Source organism: Saimiri boliviensis, chromosome 13 (assembly GCF_048565385.1).
Source record: "Saimiri boliviensis isolate mSaiBol1 chromosome 13, mSaiBol1.pri, whole genome shotgun sequence".
NCBI lineage: Eukaryota > Metazoa > Chordata > Mammalia > Primates > Cebidae > Saimiri > Saimiri boliviensis.
Window position 1 is genome coordinate 21,255,688 of NC_133461.1, and position 21,258 is coordinate 21,276,945.

General features: G+C 44.4%; 1 protein-coding gene across 5 annotated transcripts in view; it reads left to right on the forward strand.

Moving 5' to 3' along the window:
* The first annotated feature begins 823 nt into the window (after positions 1 to 823).
* FECH (ferrochelatase) overlaps positions 824 to 21,258 on the forward strand; it is a 39,284-nt gene continuing 18,849 nt past the window's right edge. For 2 of the 5 annotated variants that reach the window (XM_074383358.1, XM_074383359.1), the window contains exons 1-5: positions 824 to 995; positions 6,567 to 6,671; positions 7,422 to 7,536; positions 15,658 to 15,777; positions 17,401 to 17,549. In XM_074383358.1, the coding sequence (XP_074239459.1) occupies positions 845 to 995; positions 6,567 to 6,671; positions 7,422 to 7,536; positions 15,658 to 15,777; positions 17,401 to 17,549 (640 nt within the window). In that variant the 5' untranslated portion in view covers positions 824 to 844. Of the gene's footprint in view, positions 996 to 1,144; positions 7,172 to 7,421; positions 7,537 to 15,657; positions 15,778 to 17,400; positions 17,550 to 21,258 lie in introns of those variants that run through there. The other 3 variants (XM_039463826.2, XM_039463827.2, XM_074383360.1) reach the window with 2 other exon arrangements.

Genomic DNA, 21,258 nt, shown 5'->3' on the forward strand with positions numbered 1-21,258 from the left:
AGGTCTGCTCTTTCCGCTACTGTTATTCAATGCACATGGTAGGCACTCAGTATTTGTTCAATGAATACCGATGCCCAAGACTTTTCTGTACCAAGGGCTGGTTTCCTAGTCCACAATGCATTGAACATATATGGGCAGGGTGGGCTGGCGGAGGTGTAGGAACAAAGTGAGGGGTGCGTGCCTGTTCCTCCCCGTGGTCTCAGTGTGCGACCTTGGGGGCGGGGCGGGCGGCTACCTGGAAAGGTGCGCGGATATGAAACAGACAAACTTCACCATATCGTCCCTTCAAGAAATGCACTTATCAGGCTGGCCTTCACTTTTCCTAATGCTCTTCTGTGAGTCTCACCTGTCAAACTTTGCTACACAGAGAGGCTGCAGAGAAACTGAATGACACAAGCCTCTAATATAAAATAATTCCATTTTCTATTCTAAAGATAAAGCAAAACAAAACAGGACCTGCACACTTGTGAGGCACGCAAACTGGAGAACTGATGCAAAAGCATCTTTATATCTAAATAATAGGGATGGAAACGTCAAAAAAGTTCTTTGCTGAGTCATGGCTGGGGCTCTTGCCTCGGCTAATTAGGCAGAGGCAGCCAGGGCACCTGTCCAGCGCAACTAGGAGTCCAGCAGGTCTTGCAGACCTGCGACGGTTATGGGGAGCGGGCGTCTAGCGCAGCCCCGGGCCCTTTCTCCTGCAGGGAGCGGCGCCCAGCCGGGCGGGCTTTCCGCGAGGGGCGTGTCTCTGTCTGGCCTCGCCCCCGAGGCCCCGCCCCGGCCAGGCAGCGAATGAGCGGGCGCGCCGGGAGGGCGCGGGTGGCCGCGCGGGGTCAGGGGGCTGGGGATGCGCGTGGGGAGCGCGGCCCAGCTCGGCGGCTGCTGGGCGGTCACCTGGGCGCGCCGCCGCGGGAGGAGCCGAGTCCCGGGAATGCTTTCACTTGGCCCAAACATGGCTGCGGCCCTGCGCGCCGCGGGCGCCCTGCTCCGCGATCCGCGTAAGTGGGTCTGTCGCGGCGGCTGCCGGGGCCGGGGTTCCTGCGACGGCGTGGGCAGAGCGGGCAGCTGGCGCCGGGGCGCTCGCGCCCGGGGCATTCCGGGAGCGGCCGTGGGGAGCTGCGAGCAACCGGGAGGGGGGCGTCTCGGAGAAGGGAGGCGACGGGCTCTGCCCTGGGAGGGGTGAGGGCAACACTCCCGGCTCGGGAGGCGTTGGGGAGGGCGCCCGGATCCAGGAGGCGCAGGTTCAAGTCCCATCGGTCGGCCGGGTGTCTGGGAGCGGTGGTTGGAATTTCCCAGAGCCTTGGTTATTGTCATCTGTAATAACCAGATTGTGGTGAGGATCACGCAAAAGAAGGTATGTTATGGGACTGCCATAGACGACAGTAAGGAAGGCGTCGTCAGCCTCACCACCATTGACATCGCTGCGCAGTTCCCTCCCTGCTGAGGAAAGCCCATGGCCCTTGGTCCCTCGGTGCCCACTTCTTGGCAGCGGGACCCACCGTGGAGCAGCTTGTGGGTAGTGTTTTCTCGAGATAGTTGGAGAACATGTAAGACCCGGAAACAACTTCCAACGTTTTTGATGCAAACCTTGAATAGGTTGTGACCACAGGATGAGCTGGTGGGACTGTGGTTCTCACACACCTGGTTGGGACAGCATTTCTAACTGTGACACCTTGGACAAGGCACCTAACCTCGCCTAAGCTTGGTAAATGTACTTTGAAATCATATATATATATATATATATATATATATATATATATATTTAAAGGCTTGCCTTGAACATGAGCATCTTGCTTGGCACACAGTAGGTACACAGGAATCCTCAAAATGTCTAGCCATTCAGGTAGAAGGCTACCATGAGATGCTTATTTAATGCATCTGAACGGTGACTGGACACAGACCTGACATACTTTTCTAAGAAGTTCATCGGCTTGACAGCTACTTGGAGTGGAGAGAATCCCCTCTGAACCTCCATATCTCATTAGAGGTGTCTTTGTTAGGAAAATAATAAGGATCCAGTGTACAACGAGGCTAGCTCACTAAGGGTACTGGGGAACAAAGGGCATTGTCTTTTAAGAAGAGGCAACACTGCGAATTGTGGGACTGAGAAAAGTATTGAACTACTCTTTTCTTTTATCGACCTTTCCTGTGGCAAATAAAGTTTGACAGGTCCTAGATTTTAGGTGATGGAGTAATATGCGAAGCTTTAAATTATTTGTAATCTGGGTTTTTAAAAGCGGGAAGATTCAGAAACTCTAGCAGAAGTAGATTTGGAGTCCATTTGTGTTACAGACTGAGTTGAAGGTGTAGTTATATAATACGTTCATCATTTTGGTTGATAGGAAAGGATTGACGTCTGTGTGAGAAAACATTGAGGAGTATTTCTGAAAATGAGTTCGGAAAGTAAAAGTGGAAAAGCAAAGTTTTATACTTTATGTATTTAGCATATTACAGAGTTAATAAGCTTCCTGAGGTAAGCCATATATTATCTGTCTGTCTGTTTAGCTATCTATATGAATTATGTTTTTTTCTTGGTGCCTTTTTCTTTCCAAACTTTAAATGTTTGTTTGTTTGTTTGTTTGTTTGTTTGTTAAGAGATGGAGTGTTGTTCTTTTGCCCAGGCTGGAGTACAGTGGTGCCATCATAGTTTACTGCAGCCTTGAATTCTTGGGATCAAGTGATCCTCCTGCCTCAGCCTCCCTATTAGCTGGGATTACAAGCATGAGCCAGTGTGCCTGGCCCTCTAAACTGTTTTTTACACTGAGCATATATTGTCTTTTGTAATTAGAAAAAGAATTCTAGGATAATACAAGAGTCTTAGTGTTTACATAGAAGACAGAGTATTTTGGCTCCATTTCAGCAACTACCCAATGTTTATTAATAGTTACAATATAGAACCTTATTTCTATTGTTAATTTAAAAAATGGTACATCTTTTGTAAGTACTTTTGAAGTAATCCTCATCTCTTATGTGATAGAAAAGAGCCATTATAGATTTAAGTACTTTTGTACTTTGCCTTCTACCCTCTTCTGCCTCACCCCCAAGCATCCAAAATATTAATTTGGTTTTGAAGAACCAATTGATACTTACGAACTTTTTTTGCTTTTTAATGGAGTCTCACTCTGTCACTTAGGCTGGAGTGCGAGTGATGTGATCTTGGCCCACTGCAACTTCCACCTCCCAGGTTCACGTGATTCTTCTGCTTCAGCCTCCCAAGTAGCTGGGACTACAGGCATGTACCACCATGCCTGGCTAATTTTTGTATTTTTAGTAGAGATGGGATTTCACCTTATTGGCCAGGCTGGTCTTGAACTCCTGACCTCGTGATCTGCCTGCCTCGTGAGCCACCATATTTGGCCCAACTTTTTTTTTTCTTTTTTCTCTTTTTCTTTATTTCTTTTTGCAACAACATGAAGTCATAACTTATGAACTTCTTAAGTCATAGGTATACTTTTGAATGATCACCTATTGGATTTGTCTAGGAGTTATGAAGTTTGTTTGTTGAGATAAGTTTTTTTTTTTTTTTTTTTTGAGACCAAGTCTCATTATGTTGTCTAGGCTGGTCTCGAACTCCTGAGCTCAAGTGAGCCTCCTGCCTCAGCCTTCCAAGTAGCTGGGACTGCAGGTGTCCACCACCGCAGGAGTTAGGAAGTTTTTTCTTGTGTCATCTTGTGTTTTGCTGCTTATCTCTCAGTTTGATAATTTTATTGTTTGTAGGCCTTTTTTCTTTTTAATTAAAAAAAATAGAGATAGGGTCTCGTCGTGTGGCCCAAGCTATTCTTGAACTCTGGTCTCAAGCAGTCCTCCTGCCTTGGCCTCCCAAAGTGCTGGGATTACAGGTATGAACCTTCATGCCCAGCCTGTTTGTAGGCCTTCTAAAGGTAGACCAGTTATCCATGTAAGGAGGAGGGACAGAATTACTTGGTCGGAGTTCATAAGTGGTCAAGTCTATACTGTTGGATGTTCTTCACTTCTTTGCTTAACCACATGCAGTGTGGCAGGCATTGTTCTTGGGGATGGACATAGTCCCTCCACCCCCCTTATCTTTACAGCAGCCCTGCAGAAGGAGCCTTATCACTATTTTACTTTACAGATGAGAAAAGTGAGACTTGCAGCATCTCAGTGAGTTGCCCAGGCCCAGCCAACAGCCTCTTGGTCCCATGTGGGATTTCTGCTCAGATCTCTCTGGTTTCCAAACACATACTCTACACCACACAGTGCTGTCTGTGCCATCAGATTCTCTTTAGCTGTGAGCTGAGTCTTTTCCAGAGTCTCAGTTGGCCCTTTGAATGTTTACTTTAAACTCCTTTAGCCTGGACACATGCTAATCATTTGGTAGGAGATACTCTTCATTTCTCTAAGACCTTCAGACCATTATGGGAGAGGAGTGTTTGAGATGCCTCCTTGAAGGGTGAGTGTATTAAGTCCTGAGTGGAAAGGGTCCCTTGGTAGCAATATCATTCTCTCTGAGAATCTGGTCAACCATGAAGAAAATAGTTTTGTAAGTAGTACATGGTAATGGTTAAGCAGCTTGAAAAGTTACCAGCTCCCAAATTTTACTAGGAAATCGTCATCTGCTAGCTAGAAAATCGAGTCCCTCCACATTGCTTTCTTTCTTTTCTTTCTTTTTTTTTTTTTAACTCCTTAAATTGTATGTAGAAATGGAAGTTGTGCTATTTTGCCCAGGCTGTTCCCAAATGGCTGGGCTAAAATGATCCTCCCGTCTCAGCCTCCCAAAGTGTTGGGATTACAGGTGTGAGCCACCACATCTAGCACCCCCTCCTTTTTTTAGGTTCAATGGAGGAAATGTTATCTTATTACAGGTTGAGTACCCCCTTATCCTGAATGCTTGGGACCAACGGTGTTTTGGGTTTCAGACTTTTTTTTAGGTTTTGGAATATACTTACAGATTGAACATTCCAAATCTGAAAATCTAAGATTCAGAATGCTCCGATGAGCATTTCCTTTGAGTGTCATGTCCATGCTCAAAAGGTTTCAGGTTTTGGAGCATTTCGGATTTTGGATTTTCACATTTGGGATGCTAAACTAGTACCAGCAGTAAAATCGTGGAATGCCAAGGTTTTATTCTCTCGCCCCATGGAATCTGATACAATCTCATTCATAGAAGGAATTGGGGACATTGCAGCATGATTAGGAACCTGGTTAAATCCCATCATGAAGTTCAGAATTAGACCTATGTAAGAGATGTGAGTTGGTTTGAGACTCGGAATTGAACTTCTTTTTTTTTTTTTTTTTTTTTTGAGACGTGCTCTGTTGCCCAGGCTGGAGTGCAGTGGTGTGATCTTGGCTCACTGCAATCTCTGCCTCCCGGACTCAAGTGATTCTCCTCCCTCAGCCTCCTGCGAAGCTGGGATTATAGGTGCCCGCCACCACACCCAGCTAATTTTTGTTTTTTTAGTAGAGACAGGGTTTTACCATGTTGGCCAGGCTGGTCTTGAACTCCTGACCTCAGGTAATCCACCTCCCTCAGCCTTCCAAAGTGCTGGGATTACAGGCATGAGCCATGGTGCCTGGCCTTCTTTCTTTCTTTCTTTCTTTTCTTTTCTTTTCTTTTAAACATCAACTCAAACCAGATGTAATTGAACTTCTTTATGGAAATCCAGTTGGAAATTTAAGTTCTTTATGGAAGTGGAATATTTGCACTTCCACTTTGAGTGGGTAAGGATGATTCAGCGTAAGCTCACATAATTGACTCTGCTGGGAATGTGCACAATCTGGATGGTTGGAATTCTAATGGTCTGGTGATATTCTCTTATATTTTACAGATACGCTAGGTGATAAAAAAAAATTAGAGCAAGTATAGTTCCCATCCTCTAGAAACTGACAATTGAAACTAATGCCAGCACTAATGACGTGGTGGACGCTGCAGAAGGCTACATTCCTCTGCTCTACTCCTCACAAGAATTCCTGTAGCAAGTTGTCATTTGACAGCTGGGGAAACTCAGGCTCAGGAAGACCTGGCCCCAGATCACATTGCTAGTAAGTGGCAGAGCTGGATTCAGAGTCAGAGCTGCTTGACCACAGCCTGAATTCCTCCTCAGGGTGCCTTTGCCTCTCAGGAGGAGGAGGGTAGAAGGAGACTGACTGCAAGCTGGTTTCTAACTGGCTGGTTTGAGAATGGGAGAGAGGTCGTGCGCATAGCACCAGGTGCCATAGTAACCACTTTGTTATGTGACCATCTTCAGTACATCCTGTATGGCTTCAGTTTCATTTCACTGGATGCTTAAGGACCAGTACTCTTCATATGCCAGCTGAGTATGGCACATGGACTCCTCGATTCAGGTGGGTTCTTCAGGCCCACTGCTACCTCCTGTGGGGCCCAGGACAAGGGTATACTTGAAGGCACATACATGGTATGTGAGATACAGCAAGCTAACAACCTGGGAAATAGGTTCTGTCCTCCTATGTTGACAAACAGACCTTCATCACTACCTGGAAGGGTGAGCTCTTGAACTCTCTGAGCTCCTGCAGAAATGTAGAGGCCTTAGGAGAGCTGCCTCTGACTCACACACTTTCCTGCTTCTCTTCCTACCACTGGCTCTTTCTAGCCCAGCGAGGAGTCTGGCGAACAGCCTGGATGGATTCTCTGGTCTGCATGCCCACCCAGTTCCAGTCTTGCCCCTGCAAACAGCTATCCCTTGGCCACCATTCAGGTCAAGACTTGCTACACTAATGGCACAACCTCCCTCAGGAGGATGGATCCAGAAAACAGGCCTGCACAGACCCTGGGAGTGGGTGTGGAGCTTGGGGGACAGGGAATCCTGGGGTGCTGGAAGCCTGGTCTGGCACGTGGGATGTGGACTCCCAGGGTGGGGGCATGTCTCCTTGGTGGTAGAGGCTACATACACCGAGGGGTGGGGTGCAGAGGGAGGAGGGCCAGATCCTGCCCTGGGAAGCAGAGGCCCCTTGTCAAGGTCCAAGGGCAGTGCTGGGCTCAGCACCATTGCTCACTGAAGGAGGCTTGGGGGCAGAAAGAAATGCAGCTAGTTGAAAACTGGCCCACTTGCCACTCCCTAAATTGGCAGCTTTTCTCCTTTTCTGCAGTCCCTTCTCCTTCTACTGGAGCAACATGCTACTGTCAGTCATGTTGGTCACGTGCAGGGCTTCTTGTGAGGGATCGTATCAAAATCTGCAGCCACGGTGGGGAGAGGAGGTGTGTGTAGCTTCTAAAATGCTTCCCTGCAGGCTCTCATCAGCCATCCCAGGGGAGCGGAGGGATCTTCCACCTCATCCCCTTGGAGAGGCTTTAAGTGCCTTTACCTGCCTTTAGAAAAATGCTAGGAAAATCATTTCTGCTATCACATCTCTTTAAATTTCAAAGCCAGGAATTATGCTCTCAGGACCTCTTCAGAAGAAATTACTTTCCAGCTAGATTTCACGTGAGCACTTTAATTTTGTCACAGTGGCGTCCGGCAGCTGGAGGGCCTGTCAGCCGTGGAGGTGGAAGTCGGGTGTAGCCGCTGCAGAAACAGCCCAGCATGCCCTGGGTGCAAAGCCTCAAGTTCAGCCGGAGAAGAGGTATGAGTCTAACATCAGGTACAAATAAGGACTTCTCTTTCTTGATGCAGACCTCTGTACATACAAGCTGCCTCAGAGAAAAGGTGCTGGGAAAAGCCAGTGTGGAAGGAGCCATGCACTGTTGTCTTGGCTTCCTTTCAACAGCTGTGAAACCACAGGTTTTACACCCTCCTTCCCCACTTGATCCTTCCCCACAACAGGGCTATTGTTAAAAGACACAGAGCTGAGTCCAAACAGTCTGCAAATCATGTTAAGAATTCGGTTCTGGAATATGTCACATAACATAAATTATAAATGCTGGAAATGTATTTTTGAACCTAATGTAATTATGCCTATGAAATGTATGTTCTGTACAGGATAATGAATAACTGATCAACCAAGAATTTCTATAGGAAACTAGAGTATTGTTTTTCATTCGTTAACACAGTGAATGTAGTTATAAAGGATGTAATGTGATTTATCATTTATTAAAGAAGTGAAATACACTTTTCATACCTCAGCTCTTCTGTTGCTGGCGGCTGGCAGCAGGCATGGCATTGTTGCAAGTGTCCTGTTTAGTAACAGAAGTCACAATTGCTCCCAAGTCCTCCTCTGTACAGAAGCAACAGAGGACTCCATAAAGTTACCGAGATGAGTAAATAGAAAAAGCACACTTGAACATCATGCAGGGAGAAAGAAAGTTGCTGTGACCTATTTAACTCCATGACCTTTCTGCTAGATCACACATTGATGAAAATTGTACAGGCATGAAAATAAATAAATACATATATGTGTGTGTGTATATATATATATATATATGTATGTATATATTTATTTTTGAGACAGAGCCTCAGTCTGTCACCCAGGCTGGACTGTGGTGGCAGGATCTTGGCTCACTGCAACCTCCACCTCCCAGGTTCAAGTGATTCTGATGTCTCAGCCTCCCAAATAGCTGGGAATACAGGTACATGCCACCATACCTGGCTAATTTTTGTATTTATGGTAGAGATGGGGTTTCACTATGTTGGCCAGGCTGGTCTTGAACTCCTGACCTCAAGTGATTCACCTGCCTTGGCCTTCCAAAGTGCTGGGATTATAGGCATGAGCCACCATACCTGGCCATTTTTTTTTTTTTTTTTGAAAGGGAATCTTGCTCTTTCTCTCAGGCTGGAGTGCAGTGGCACGATCTTGGCTCACTGCAACCTACACCTCCCAGGTTCAAGTGATTCTCCTGCCTCAGCCTCTCGAGTAACTGAGATTACAGGTGCATGCCACCACGCCTGGCTAATTTTGTAATTTTAGTAGAGATGGGGTTTCACCATGTTGGCCAGACTGGTCCCGAACTCCTGATCTCAATTGATCCACCCACCTTGGCCTCCCAAAGTGCTGGGATTACAGGTGTGAGTCACTCTTTTTATTTTGAGAAGGAGTGTTGCACTGTCACCCAGGCTGCAGTGCAATGGTGTGATCATGGCTCACTACATCCTTGAACTTCCGGGCTTAAGCGATCTTCCTGTCTCAGCCTCCCAAGTAGCTAGGACTACAGGTGCACACCACCACACCCAACTAATTAAAAACTTTTTTTTTCCTTGTAAAGATGGGGTCTTATTTTGCTGCCTAGGCTGATTTTGAACTCTTGGCTTCAGCAGTTCTCTGCCTTGGCCTCCCAAAGTTCTGGTATTACAGGTGTGAGCTACCACGCCTGGCCAAAACCAAAATTTTCTTCTTTTGTGTTTGTTATTTTTTGCTGCGTGATCATGGGTATGATGATTGAGTGCTGTGTAAACTGAGGTTAGTTGGGGACAGGTCTTAGATAGCCTCTTCATCTGGCAGCATGCCCAGCAGGGCCTCATTCCTTCCCTCCTTGCCCCTCCCAGCCCCTCTCTCCACCTCAGCCTTAAGCACTGAGGGTTGGGATTTGATATAAAGTGAAGAAGTGATTCAATGTGGAACCCTGGAAGAAAAGTTATTTCATTTGTGTGTTATTTTAGTGGCAACAGTCATTACTATAAGTAGCCTTAATATTATTAAAATTAAATGAAAATCTTCAAATTCTACTAAGTAACTTTAGAGCATGTTTATATAAGAGAAATGGGTTCATTTTAGAGAATAGGCAAAAAGAAAAAATACTCTAAACATTACGAATAATCTTACTACCCAATATTTTGTCTCTCTCTCTCTTCTTAAAAAATAAAATAGAGACGAGGTCTCACTGTGTTGCTCAGGCTTGTCTCGAACTCCTTGGCTCAAACAACCCTCCTGCCTCAACCTCCCAGAGTGCTTGGGATTACAGGTGTGAGCCACCAGCCAGGCCAATTTTGTCTGTATGACTATTAATATTCACTCAGTTTGTGTTTAGCAAGGTGTGAAATTACTGTACATCATATATTTATAACACCTTCATTTTATTTACTTTATCTTCATATAAATACAAATATATGTCTGTATTAGTAACTGAAGAATATTTTATTAAATCATAAACTACCCTGTCCCACATTATGGGACATATAGTTGATTTCTAGTTTTTTTGTTTGTTTGTTTGTTTGTTTGTTTTTAATTCCCCTGGCTGGAGTGCAGCAGCGCTATCTCAGCTCACTGCAACCTCAGCCTCCTGAGTAGCTGGGATTACAGGCACCTGCCACCGTGCCCAGCTAATTTTTTCTATTTTTAGTAGAGACAGGTTCACTGTTAGCCAGGGTGGTCTGGATCTCCTGACCTCATGCTCCACCTGCCTCGGCCTCCCAAAGGGTTGGGATTACAAGCGTGAGCCACTGTGCTCAGACCTGATTTCTAGCTTTTTAATATTAGAAATGGTGAAGCAATGAGTGTCTTTGTGGATTATTCTGATGGCAGACATTATAAAGGCACTGTGCTGCTTGATCCTTGGACTGGACTAGACTACAATACTAGACTCAACACTACTCTAGGTTAGGGGTGGACAGATTTGTTCTGTAAAGGGTTAGGTAGTAAATTTTTTAGGCTTTGTAGGCCAAACTCTCTCTTTTGCTGCTATTCAAGTCTGCTGTTGTCATGTGAGAGCAGCCATAGATATTACGTAAACAATGAGGGGAACTGTGTTCCAGTAAAACTTTATGTACAAAAAACAGGCAGTAGAGGTGTATGTGTGTACACAGATTTAGTGCATGAGCTATAGTTTGCCAAACTCTTTTCCAGAGGCATTGTAGACACACAGGCCAAGCATGTCTTACAGGTTTAATGAAGAGCTGGGCTCTGATTACTTTTTCTTGAGGCTGATCATATACAGTAGAATAGAATTATTGTTTATTGACAAGCTTAAGTTTCTGTTATGTGCATTTACTATTTCAAGGAAAAACCTTGTATTTTGAGAGTCCACGATATAAAAATGGCAAAATGTTGAAACCTTTCCAAGTGAGAAGTTCTAAATATGTTTTGCTGTACACACTTTTATGTTCAAACAAACGGAACGAGAACATTCAGACCTTGGTCTCAGGTGTGTTCTGTCTGGAGGGAGAGGAGACGGAGACCCTTGACTAAAGCTTTCCCTTCACATTCTGGAATAGAGGGGTGTCAGACTAGGGTTTCCTAATGCGCCGTTCATCATGCACAACACAGTTTTGAATTAAGTGTGTGTGTATTTAGGTATTTTCAAGTCCTGTGCATCTCTTTCATGTGTAAGATCAACATGGGTTTGCAAAACCATGAGCAGGGCAGAGTAGCATCCCCTTTAAAGCCACTCTTGTTCTGAGCTCAGGTGTTATAGATGAAAAACAGCTCTAAATCCCGTTTGCACATTGATACCCTCTGTGGCTTAGGTAAGTCTTTTAGCCTGAGGTTTTTTTTTTTTTTTTTTTTAATTTAACCAGTAATCTGTTAACTGGCAGCAATCCATGGGAAAATGCACTTAATTTATTGTGAGTCACAGATTTTGAGGGCGAAAGATAGGATCCCAGGAGAAGACTGGTGGTCTAAGTAGAAAGATTAAAGGAATATTTGCTTCACAAAAGAATGCATCTGGAATTTTCAAATATCCAGGAAAGAAACCTCAACACCCCTGTTAATGCAGCCATAGGAGTTGAGCATGGAAGAGTGATAGAACAACATCTTCAGTGCAGTGGCTTGGTTTTGTAAAAAGGGGATTAAGCCCTCTTCCTCTAAGACAGTGATGCTCAGCGGGGGGAAAGAGGCATTTTTGCCTCCTGGGACAAATTTGGCAATGTCTGGAGAGGTTTTTGGTTGTCACACAGGGGTGAGGCGTGTGCTATTGTCGTTTGTAGGTAGAGGCCAGGTATGCTAAGCCTCCTGAATTACATGAGAACAAAGGACTCTCCAGCCCCAACTGTCGGTAGTGCTGAGGTTGAGAAACCCTGGTTTAAGGCAGGCGTCCCCAAACTTTTTACACAGGGGACCAGTTCACTGTCCCTCAGACTGTTGGAGGGTTGCCACATACTGTGCTCCTCTCACTGACCACCAATGAAAGAGGTGCCCCTTACTGAAGTGCCGCAGGGGGCAGATAAATGGCCTCAGGGGGCCGCATGAGGCCCGAGGGCCGTAGTTTGGGGACGCCTGGTCTAAGGCAATGATGTGAAAAGGGACCTTAGTTAATCTTTATAATGGGGTCTAAATGAGAAAATTCCTGCCTTCATTGTAATGCAACATTTTCCCTTCCCCAGGAATTGATTTGTAGGTTGAGAATTCAGGTTTTTACCTCATTCACTTACAATAGGTTTGATCAAGAAAACAGTTTCCACCTGTTTACATTTGACATGGCTTGCTACCTTATATTATTGCCGGATGTTAATAATTGTTTAAAATTGCCCATTAAGGTGTCATTATAAGCCCGGGGCAGTGGCTCACACCTGTGATCTCAGCACTTTGGGAGCCTGATTGGGAGCCTGAGCTGGGAGTTTGAGACCAGTTTGGGAAACATGGCAAGACTGTGTCTATAAAAAATTTAAAAAGTAGCCAGGCATGGAGGCATGTGCTTGTGGTCGCAGCAACTCAGGAGGCTGAGGCGGGAGGATCACTTGAGTCAGGGAGGTCAAGGATGCAGTGAGCCTTGTTTGTGCCACTGCACTCCAGCCTGGGCAACAGAGTGAGACCCTGTCTCAAAAAAACAAATGAGAAAGATGCCATCATAGTATTACTAGTTTTCAAGTACATTAAGAATGGTCTTCTAGCTGGGCGAAGTGGTTCACGCCTGTAATCCCAGCACTTTGGGAGGCCAAGGTAAACTAATTATGAGGTAAGGAGTTCAAGACCAGCCTGGCCAACATGGTGAAACCCTGTCTCTACTAAAAATACAAAAATTAGCTAGGTGTGGTGGTGCACACCTGTCATCGCACCTACTCGGGAGACTGAGGCGGGAGAATGGCTTGAACCCGCGAGGCGGAGGTTGCAGTGAGCCAAGATCGTGCCACTGCACTCCAGCCTGGGTGACAGAGCAAGACTTCATCTCAGAAATAAATAAATAAATAAAAAGCAATTGTCTCCTACGCAGGCTTTGTCTCCGCAGCGTTGGTTTAGTCACTGCAGTAGTCAGGTGGTCTGGTGTGGGAAATTCAGGGCGTGGACCCCTCAGTATTCACAATAACAGTGTTCAGATAAAATTCAGACTGGTTATTTTTCAGCTGCTTTATTGAGAGTGAAAAGAGGGTATAACCATATAATGAAATATTATTTAGCAATAAAGAGGAGTGAAGTGTACTGATTCATGCTATGACACGTAGCATGAACATTTTATGCCGAGTAAAACCAGACACAATCATGTGATTCCATTTCTATGAAATGCGCTGAATAGGCAAATCTGTAGACCCAGAAAGTAGATGCCACTGGTGAGAGGGAAGGGAATGGAGAGTAGCTTTAATGGATACAAAGATTCTTTGCGGCCGAAGATGTCCTTGAGTTAGATAGTTGTGACGGTTTTCTGCCCTTCTGGATGTATTAGAAACCTCTGAATTGTTCAGATTATGGTGAATTTTATGGTTTGTGAGTTATGCTCAATTTTTTAAAATGAAAAAAAAAAAAGGATGAATGAATGGAAGACATACTCCTTGTTCTTTAGTTTCCCAGTCACTGTCATCCCATGGCTACCTGTTCATGGGGACACACAAGGTCTTCTGGTGGCTCCCGCCAGCGTGCCAGAGGTACCTGGTCCTGTTCCAGCTCTACCTTGCTCTCTGGCAGGGTTTAGGAGTGGGGAACTTCCGGCCTGGCTCACTTTGGGCTGTGTAGACTCCAGAGCTTGATCTGGATTTTAGGTTTACATTTTTGCAGAGTATTTTGTTGTTTTAGTTTTCCAGGAGCTGCTTGGCCGAAAACTTTTGTTCGGAGCTCTGCTTCCTTTTTCTTCTTCCTGCTCATACAGTCGTTGATTCTTTAGCCTGGGACTAATTAGAATGTTAGCAACAGTTCTTGTAGGAATTATCTACGCAGTGAATTTACATGCAGGATGGAGAGCTGAAGTTTATCATAACAGGAGCCATGGATGAAAGAATAGAGGGAGGTCCTGGAGAAGATAGCAGAGGAGCAAGCAATAACTTCAGTCAGGCCTGGTGCAGTGGCTCATGCCTGTAATCCCAGCACTTCGGGAGGCTGAGGAGGGCTCCTGAGGTCAGGAGTTTGAGTCCTGATCTCAGGAACCCTGCTCGGCCTCCCGAAGTGCTGGGCCAACATGGTGAAACCCCATCTCTACTAAAAAAAAAAAAAAAAAAAAAAAAAAAATTCGCCCAGGTGCCTGTAATCCCAGCTACTTGGGAAGCTGAGGCAGGAGAATTGCTTAAACCTGGGAGGTGGAGATTGCAGTGGGCCAAGATCACACCTCTGCACTCCGGCCTGGGTGACGGAGTGAGACTCCATTTCAAAAATAAAATGTAAAAAATAATTTCAGTCAGTAGTCATTTAATTTAATAATGACTAAAGAGACAGGAACAGATGCAAGAGTGGGGATGGGCTGGTATTAGACTGTGGGGGTTTAAAATGATGGGGGAAGCCCTGCTCTGCGTAGAACTTACCGTGTGCCAGCATGTGCTAAGTGACTGAAGATGTTACCCACTGAATTCTCAAAACAGCATTTTGAGGCAGGTGGTGGATGCTGTGTTTTCCAAATGAGAAACCTGAAGTTGGGAGAGGTCAGGTAACCTTTGTATTTATAAAGCATTCACATGTACAGTAACCTTTGTATTTATAAAGCATTCACATGTACAGGTGCTTTCTTTTTTTTTTTTTTTTTTTCTTTTTTTTTGAGACAGAGTCTTGCTCTGTCACCAGGCTGGGGTGCAGTGGTGCAGTCTTGGCTCACTGCAACCTCCACCTCCTGGGTTCAAGCAATTCTTCCGCTTCAGCCTCCCGAGTAGCTGGGACTACAGGCATGTGCCACTATGCCTGGCTAATTTATTTGTATTTTTAGTAGAGACGGGGTTTCACTGTGTTGGCCAGGATGGTCTTGATCTCTTGACCTCGTGATCCCCCCGCCTCGGCCTCTCAAAGTGCTGGGATTACAGGTGTGACCCACCGCTCCTGGCCGACAACTTTAGATTTCTACCTCAACTCTCAGTCCCTAAAGATTCGATCTCTGTTCAGGCTGAATCTTTAAAAGGGAAACATTTCCAGCTGAGTGAAGACGGTATCATGGATGAAGACAAAAGACAAAGGTCAGAATCTAAGCCCAGACAATGGGGAACTGGAGGCCACAGATGTCCGCAAATAGATATCTGTGTGATGGCAGTGGAAAGAGCCAGAGTATTTACCTTTATATGGAACAGGTTAGATAAGAGTTTGCTGGGTGAGCTGAGCGTGATGGCTCACGCCTGTAATCCCAGCACTTTGGCAGGCTGAGGCGGGCGGATCACCTGATATCAGGAGTTTGAGACCAGTCCAACCAACATGGAGAAACCCCGTCTCTACTAAAAATACAAAATTAGCTGGGCATGGTGGCACATGCCTGTAATCCCAGCTACTCAGGAGACTGAGGCAAGAGAATCACTTAAACCCGGGAGGTGGAGGTTGCGGTAAGCCAGGACCACATCATTGCACTCCAGCCTGGGCAACAAGAGCAAAACTCTGTCTCAAAAAAAAGAAAAAAAAAAGAGTTTGCTGGCTGAACCAAGATTCCACCCTCAAAGAAAGTGTGACAAATTAACCGTTGTATGTTATTTTATATAGGAAGCCAAAAACTGGAATATTAATGCTAAACATGGGAGGCCCTGAAACCCTCGGAGATGTTCACGACTTCCTTCTGAGACTCTTCTTGGACCGTGATCTCATGACGCTTCCTATTCAGAAGTGAGATACGTACAAACACTGCGATGTTATGATAACCTTCACTACATTGTATCTTACATGTGTTTCTCAATTCTGTAATTTCAAAACAGGAAATAGTTTAAATCGTATCTGGTAATGGTTAAAGCAGCAGCATTGTTTTCTATTAGATATTAGAAGGATATAATATCAGAAAATTGCAGGGGAGAGAGTAAGGTAGTGACGATTCTCCTTGAGCCCTTTGCTCCCCAGAGCCCTGGCAATTGCAGTTGTCTTGACATAGCCTAAGTACCTTTAAAGATTTTTAAAGATATATTTGTACTTGGCACTTAATGGCTGATTAACACTCAGGGAAGCAATGATGATTATTCAGTTGTACTATAAATACGGATTCTTGCTGTCCTTTTCCTGTCATCCTTCTTTCCCTTCTTCCCTCTTTTTTCTTTTAAAATAGATTTTTGTAATGAAAAATTAATACATGTATGTGATAAAAAGTGCAAATAGTATAAAAGTAATTATAATAAAAGGCAAGTGTGCATTTCGTCTTGCACTCCCAGTTACCCACATGGAGGTAAATACTGTCACATCCAGAAATAGTCCATATATATCCAAGCATACACACACACACACACACACACACACACACACCCTCCTCCACTTTGTTACACAAATGTGAATGTACTTATATACTATATTTGACACTTTCCTTTTTTAAAAAAAAAAATGCTATATCTTGTTTCATAACAGATTATATTGATATATAGATCTGGCTCATTTTTTGATTGCTATTTAGAATTGCATCGTATGGCTGTAACTTAGTTTGTTTAATTTGTGCTTCATGATAGACAGGTTGTTTGCCGTGTCACAGTGGACATTCTTGTGCATACATCTTTGCTCTTATGTGCAAATACATCTATAAGATTAATAGACCTTTTTTTTTTTTTTAATTAAGAGGAATGTCTACTTCCTTGGTCTTATATCCTAGTTCTTGTTAGGTGTGGGATCAAAATGTGTTACGCTAGTAGCTAGCACACATCCAGGCTCTCTGCATGGGTATTGTGTGTCCTGAATCTTCAGGGTGTGCTACTGAAACAACTTGTGGAGCACAGCTGGGTTAATTCTCAGAGAGGGTCTAGCTTTAACTCCTTAATCTGCACTAAGAGAGCTGGCTATTGTCAGTGACCTCAAGCTTCTGTTTTTTTTTGTTTTGTTTTGTTTTGTTTTTTTTCAGACGGAGTTTCGCTCTTGTTACCCAGGCTGGAGTGCAGTAGCATGATCTCGGCTCACTGCAACCTCCGTCTCCTGGGTCCAGGCAATTCTCCTGCCTCAACCTCCTGAGTAGCTGAGATTACAGGCACACGCCACCATGCCCAGCTAATTTTTTTTGTATTTTTAGTAGAGACGGGGATTCACCATGTTGACCAGGATGGTCTCAATCTCTTGACCTTGTGATCCACCCGCCTCGGCCTCCCAAAGTGCTGGGATTACAGGCTTGAGCCACCGTGCCCGGCCCCTAAGCTTCTGTGTTAAAGCCTTAATCTTGTTAGACTCTCTAAAATTTTGCTTACTTTTCTAATTGAGTAGAAAACATTTCTCAGGTTGCTAAGGTGGAATAAAGTTCACTTACCTGCATGTTAAATGATTTAGTAAGCTGGCACCGTTTATCGCCAAACGCCGAACCCCCAAGATTCAAGAGCAGTACCGCAGGATCGGAGGCGGATCCCCCATCAAGAAGTGGACTTCCAAGCAGGGAGAGGGCATGGTGAAGCTGCTGGATGAATTGTCCCCCAACACAGGTATGGTGTTTCTTCATTAACATGTAGCTAGATTAGTTCTTTCAAAGTAGTTATGACATTCAAAACAGTGGTAGATGCTAAATGCTTTGTATGTACTGGCAACTTGGTTGGTGATGTTTCTACATAATACATGGTCAGTTAATTTAGGTCTCCAGGCATTATCCCTTGACCTTTAGCCTCTGCTATTACATCTTACATTACAAATAAATAAAGCTAAGGATTTGGAACATTAGTTTCAAAAGGAAGTTCGAGATGTTTGTTAAGTTGAGCTAGAGTATAAGGCACAAACAACATACCATGAATAAAAGATGCATATATCATTACGCTGGAAAGAAATCTTTGGAAAATGGATTGAGACTGCTGCTATTGCCTTTTCTTTCTGGTTGGATAGCTAATTAGAACATGGAGAGCGGGATTAGCTAGCTCTCATGGAAGCCACAAGATACTAAGCAACTTGCAGTGATGCTTTCAGCTCTCAGAATACCACCATCGTAAGGTATTGAAGGTCCTTGTTGGCCATGGCACTGAAAGGAGGATTGTGCACATCTGAGAACCTCTGTGCAGAATAACAGTGTGCAGAATGAACCACCATATGCATGGATAAAGTAAACATACCATATTAAACACATCAAAGACACACAGCTGATTGTAGGACACACTGTTTTTGTATAGTACTAAGACACGAAAGCACTACCAATTAATTTTAAGGCATCGTCTATTAGCAACTGGACTGATAGGAGAAATGTTAAAACCGAAAAAAATGTACATCTCAGGACACATGAATTACATTTGTTGCAAATATATCTTAGAGCTTTGGGATCAGGATAGGTGTGTGACGCTGGGGACCCTCAAGGAGAACGGCTTCACTAGGCAGGACCAAAAGGAGCCTTTTACTCTTTTCTGACCTCACCGAGTGAACGCAACTCCAGCTGCTCTCAGAATCCACCAGTGCCCATGACACAAAGTAACAAAGGGCCCTGGCCCCTTCACAGATCACCTCACTTGGAAATTTCTTCAATTGTGCTTCTGCACATCCGGCTTGCTTCCTGCTTTCAGCTGGGGCTCAAGGGCATTTCTGACGTGGTTCCTCCGCACATGCAGCAGTACATGTTTTAAAATGTCAGCCCTCCACTCACACCTACCTGATAGAGAACAAAGGCCAGTCATTAACAGTTTATCATGATCAAAGGCTTTTTGTGGGCCTGGCTGAGTGGTTCACACCTGTAATGCCAGCACTTTGGGAGGCCAAGGTTGGATTGCTTGAGCCCAGGAGGGGGAGACCAGCCTGAGCAACATGGTGAAACTCTGTCTATACATACAAACAAAACAAAAACCAACAATTAGTCAGGCATGGTGACACATGCCTGCAGGCCCAGCTATTTGTGAGGCTGAGGTGAGAGGATCGCTTGAGCGAGGGAGGTTGAGGCTGCAGTGAGCCATGATCATGCCACTGCACTCCAGCCTGGGCAGCAGAGTGAGACCCTGTCTCAAAAAAAAAAAGGATTTATTATGAACCAGATTTGCAATTGCTATGCTGTCTTCAGCGGGAAGAAGAGGCAGAAAGGTTCCCATTTTTCCCGTTTTTGTGTTACTATGGTACCCATCATTATAAAGAGCCGTAGTGAGCATGGGGGTGGGGTGCACCCCAGCTCTTTGGGAGGCTGAGGCAGAAGGATTGCTTGAGCCCAGGAGTTAGAGCCCTAGTAGAGTTGTCAGACTTGAAGAAGGAAAACACACAGAAGGGCATCCTTCCCGCCACCTCCTGTCTCTGCGGCGAGGCTGCTGGGGTGCCTCTCCATCTCCTTCTCATTCCTCCTCCCTTTTGATCCTTTCTTTCTATACAGTTGTAAAGTTCCCTTTTAAACTATGTTTGTTAATTTATTTCTATTAAGAAAAATTCTCTTTAGGCCAGAAAATGTGATGATTGCAAACAGATAAACATGTTTTATGCTGTCATTTTTTAGGGAAGTGGTTGTTGTTTGGTAGCCAGTGTGGACCTTTTGAAACTTGCACTGGTTTTCATAGAATTGACCAGTTAACTAAGACAGTGAGTTATACCAGGAAATGGTTTCATGTAGTTACATTGCATTGCAGAAATGTAGAGAATAGATAACGGAAGTAGATGAGAAGTGTAATTATCTGATGGAAAGGCTGAATCTCAAATATGCTTTACAAATTATAGTTTAACGGGTTAGCTCGTAACTGCTTTCAGTGAAGCTGTAAGTAAGGGCTACTCATGAAATAATTGTCTTCTTTACTGATGCAGTGTGGTAGGAGTGTGGGCTCTTTTCTCTGAAGATGTTGGCTTTCCACCACTGGTTCAGGCAGTTTACTTATTTCACTAAGCCTCAGCTCAAAAATGGGGATGATAATAGAATCCAACTCCTAGATCCTTGTGAAAATTAAATGCCATAATCCTAAAAGGCATTAACATGGCAAAAATTCAATATATGTGGGCCTTTTCATTGTTGGCACAGGTTCATGATTTGATACAAATTAAGAAGCATTTGCTATGTATTTCAAACCTTTCTCTCAAAAATTATGTACATATCGGACATTTGAACTATTGTACCTGCTAAATTAATGAAGTTTTTCTGTTTAAAAATCTAGTTTCTCTGTCTTTTCATAGTTCTTGTGGAAGACTATTCATTGGACAGCTGCTCTGAGGGTACCTGGGCTAGGCCAGTGAGTTATGTGTTTTGGGGCTCACTCTGGCCAGATGTGCCCGTGAGATGTGGTGCTGGTTAACATCAGAGGGGCTCCTTCTCATGCCTGCATCCTGCCAGGGGCAGCCAGCACAGTGTGAAACCCACCCTGATGGACAGGGGTCCTTCATGAACACTGTTTGTTGGTTCCTCAGGGTATGCCTGGTCGGGGATATTGCCTTTTTTTTTTTTTTTTTTTTTTTTTTTACAGTATGTGTTTACAAGCTGTCTTTAGAAAGCCTTTAGAAAACATTATCAGTTATTTCCAGAGTATTTTACTCTGTCTCACTTTAAAATGTGGCCACCCGCCCTGTCTTTATCTGCCACAGCAGCCTGTCTACCTCCTAGTATGCAGGGTCTGGGAACTCCCAGACCCCAGGTGTTTAGACTATAACCTGCAGATACTGGACAAGTGAAAAGAAAACGTGAGGAGCTGGTTGACCTGCAGCACTGGGGATGGCATTCTGATCATCGTATTGTTTCAAAGTAGATCTGAAAGCAGTTTCCCCTTGCTTGCTAAACCTGAGGTCAGATCACCAGAAGTTGCTTCAGTAGATTTGACGGTATGGTAATAGTTGGCCGTTTTTAGCATGAAGCACATAATCTTTGAACAATTAGTCATTTGGAGTTTGCTTATGGGATCACATCTACTCGGATACATGTTAATTGCTAGTGACCATTTTTTGCAAGACAGCATGAAATTGGTGGCCTGAAAACGGACAGAGAGCTGCAAATGATTCAGTTTTACTTCCTTCCTCCTTTTCGCCATCCCCAACCAGAGAATACTGAGTCCGACCAGCTTTTCCACATACACATGTATCTCTCACCTAACGGCATTCTGCTTCTTCCTTGGGTATGTGTTCCATTGGCTTGTAGTTCTGGGTCAAGTTAGGAGGAATGTCATCCTTGTATGTATCTATGTATAAATGAGATAAACTCCCATCTTTTCCTTCAGTTTAACTTAGATGTTTCTTGGGGCAATTTGTGTCGCATTCGTAGTTGCA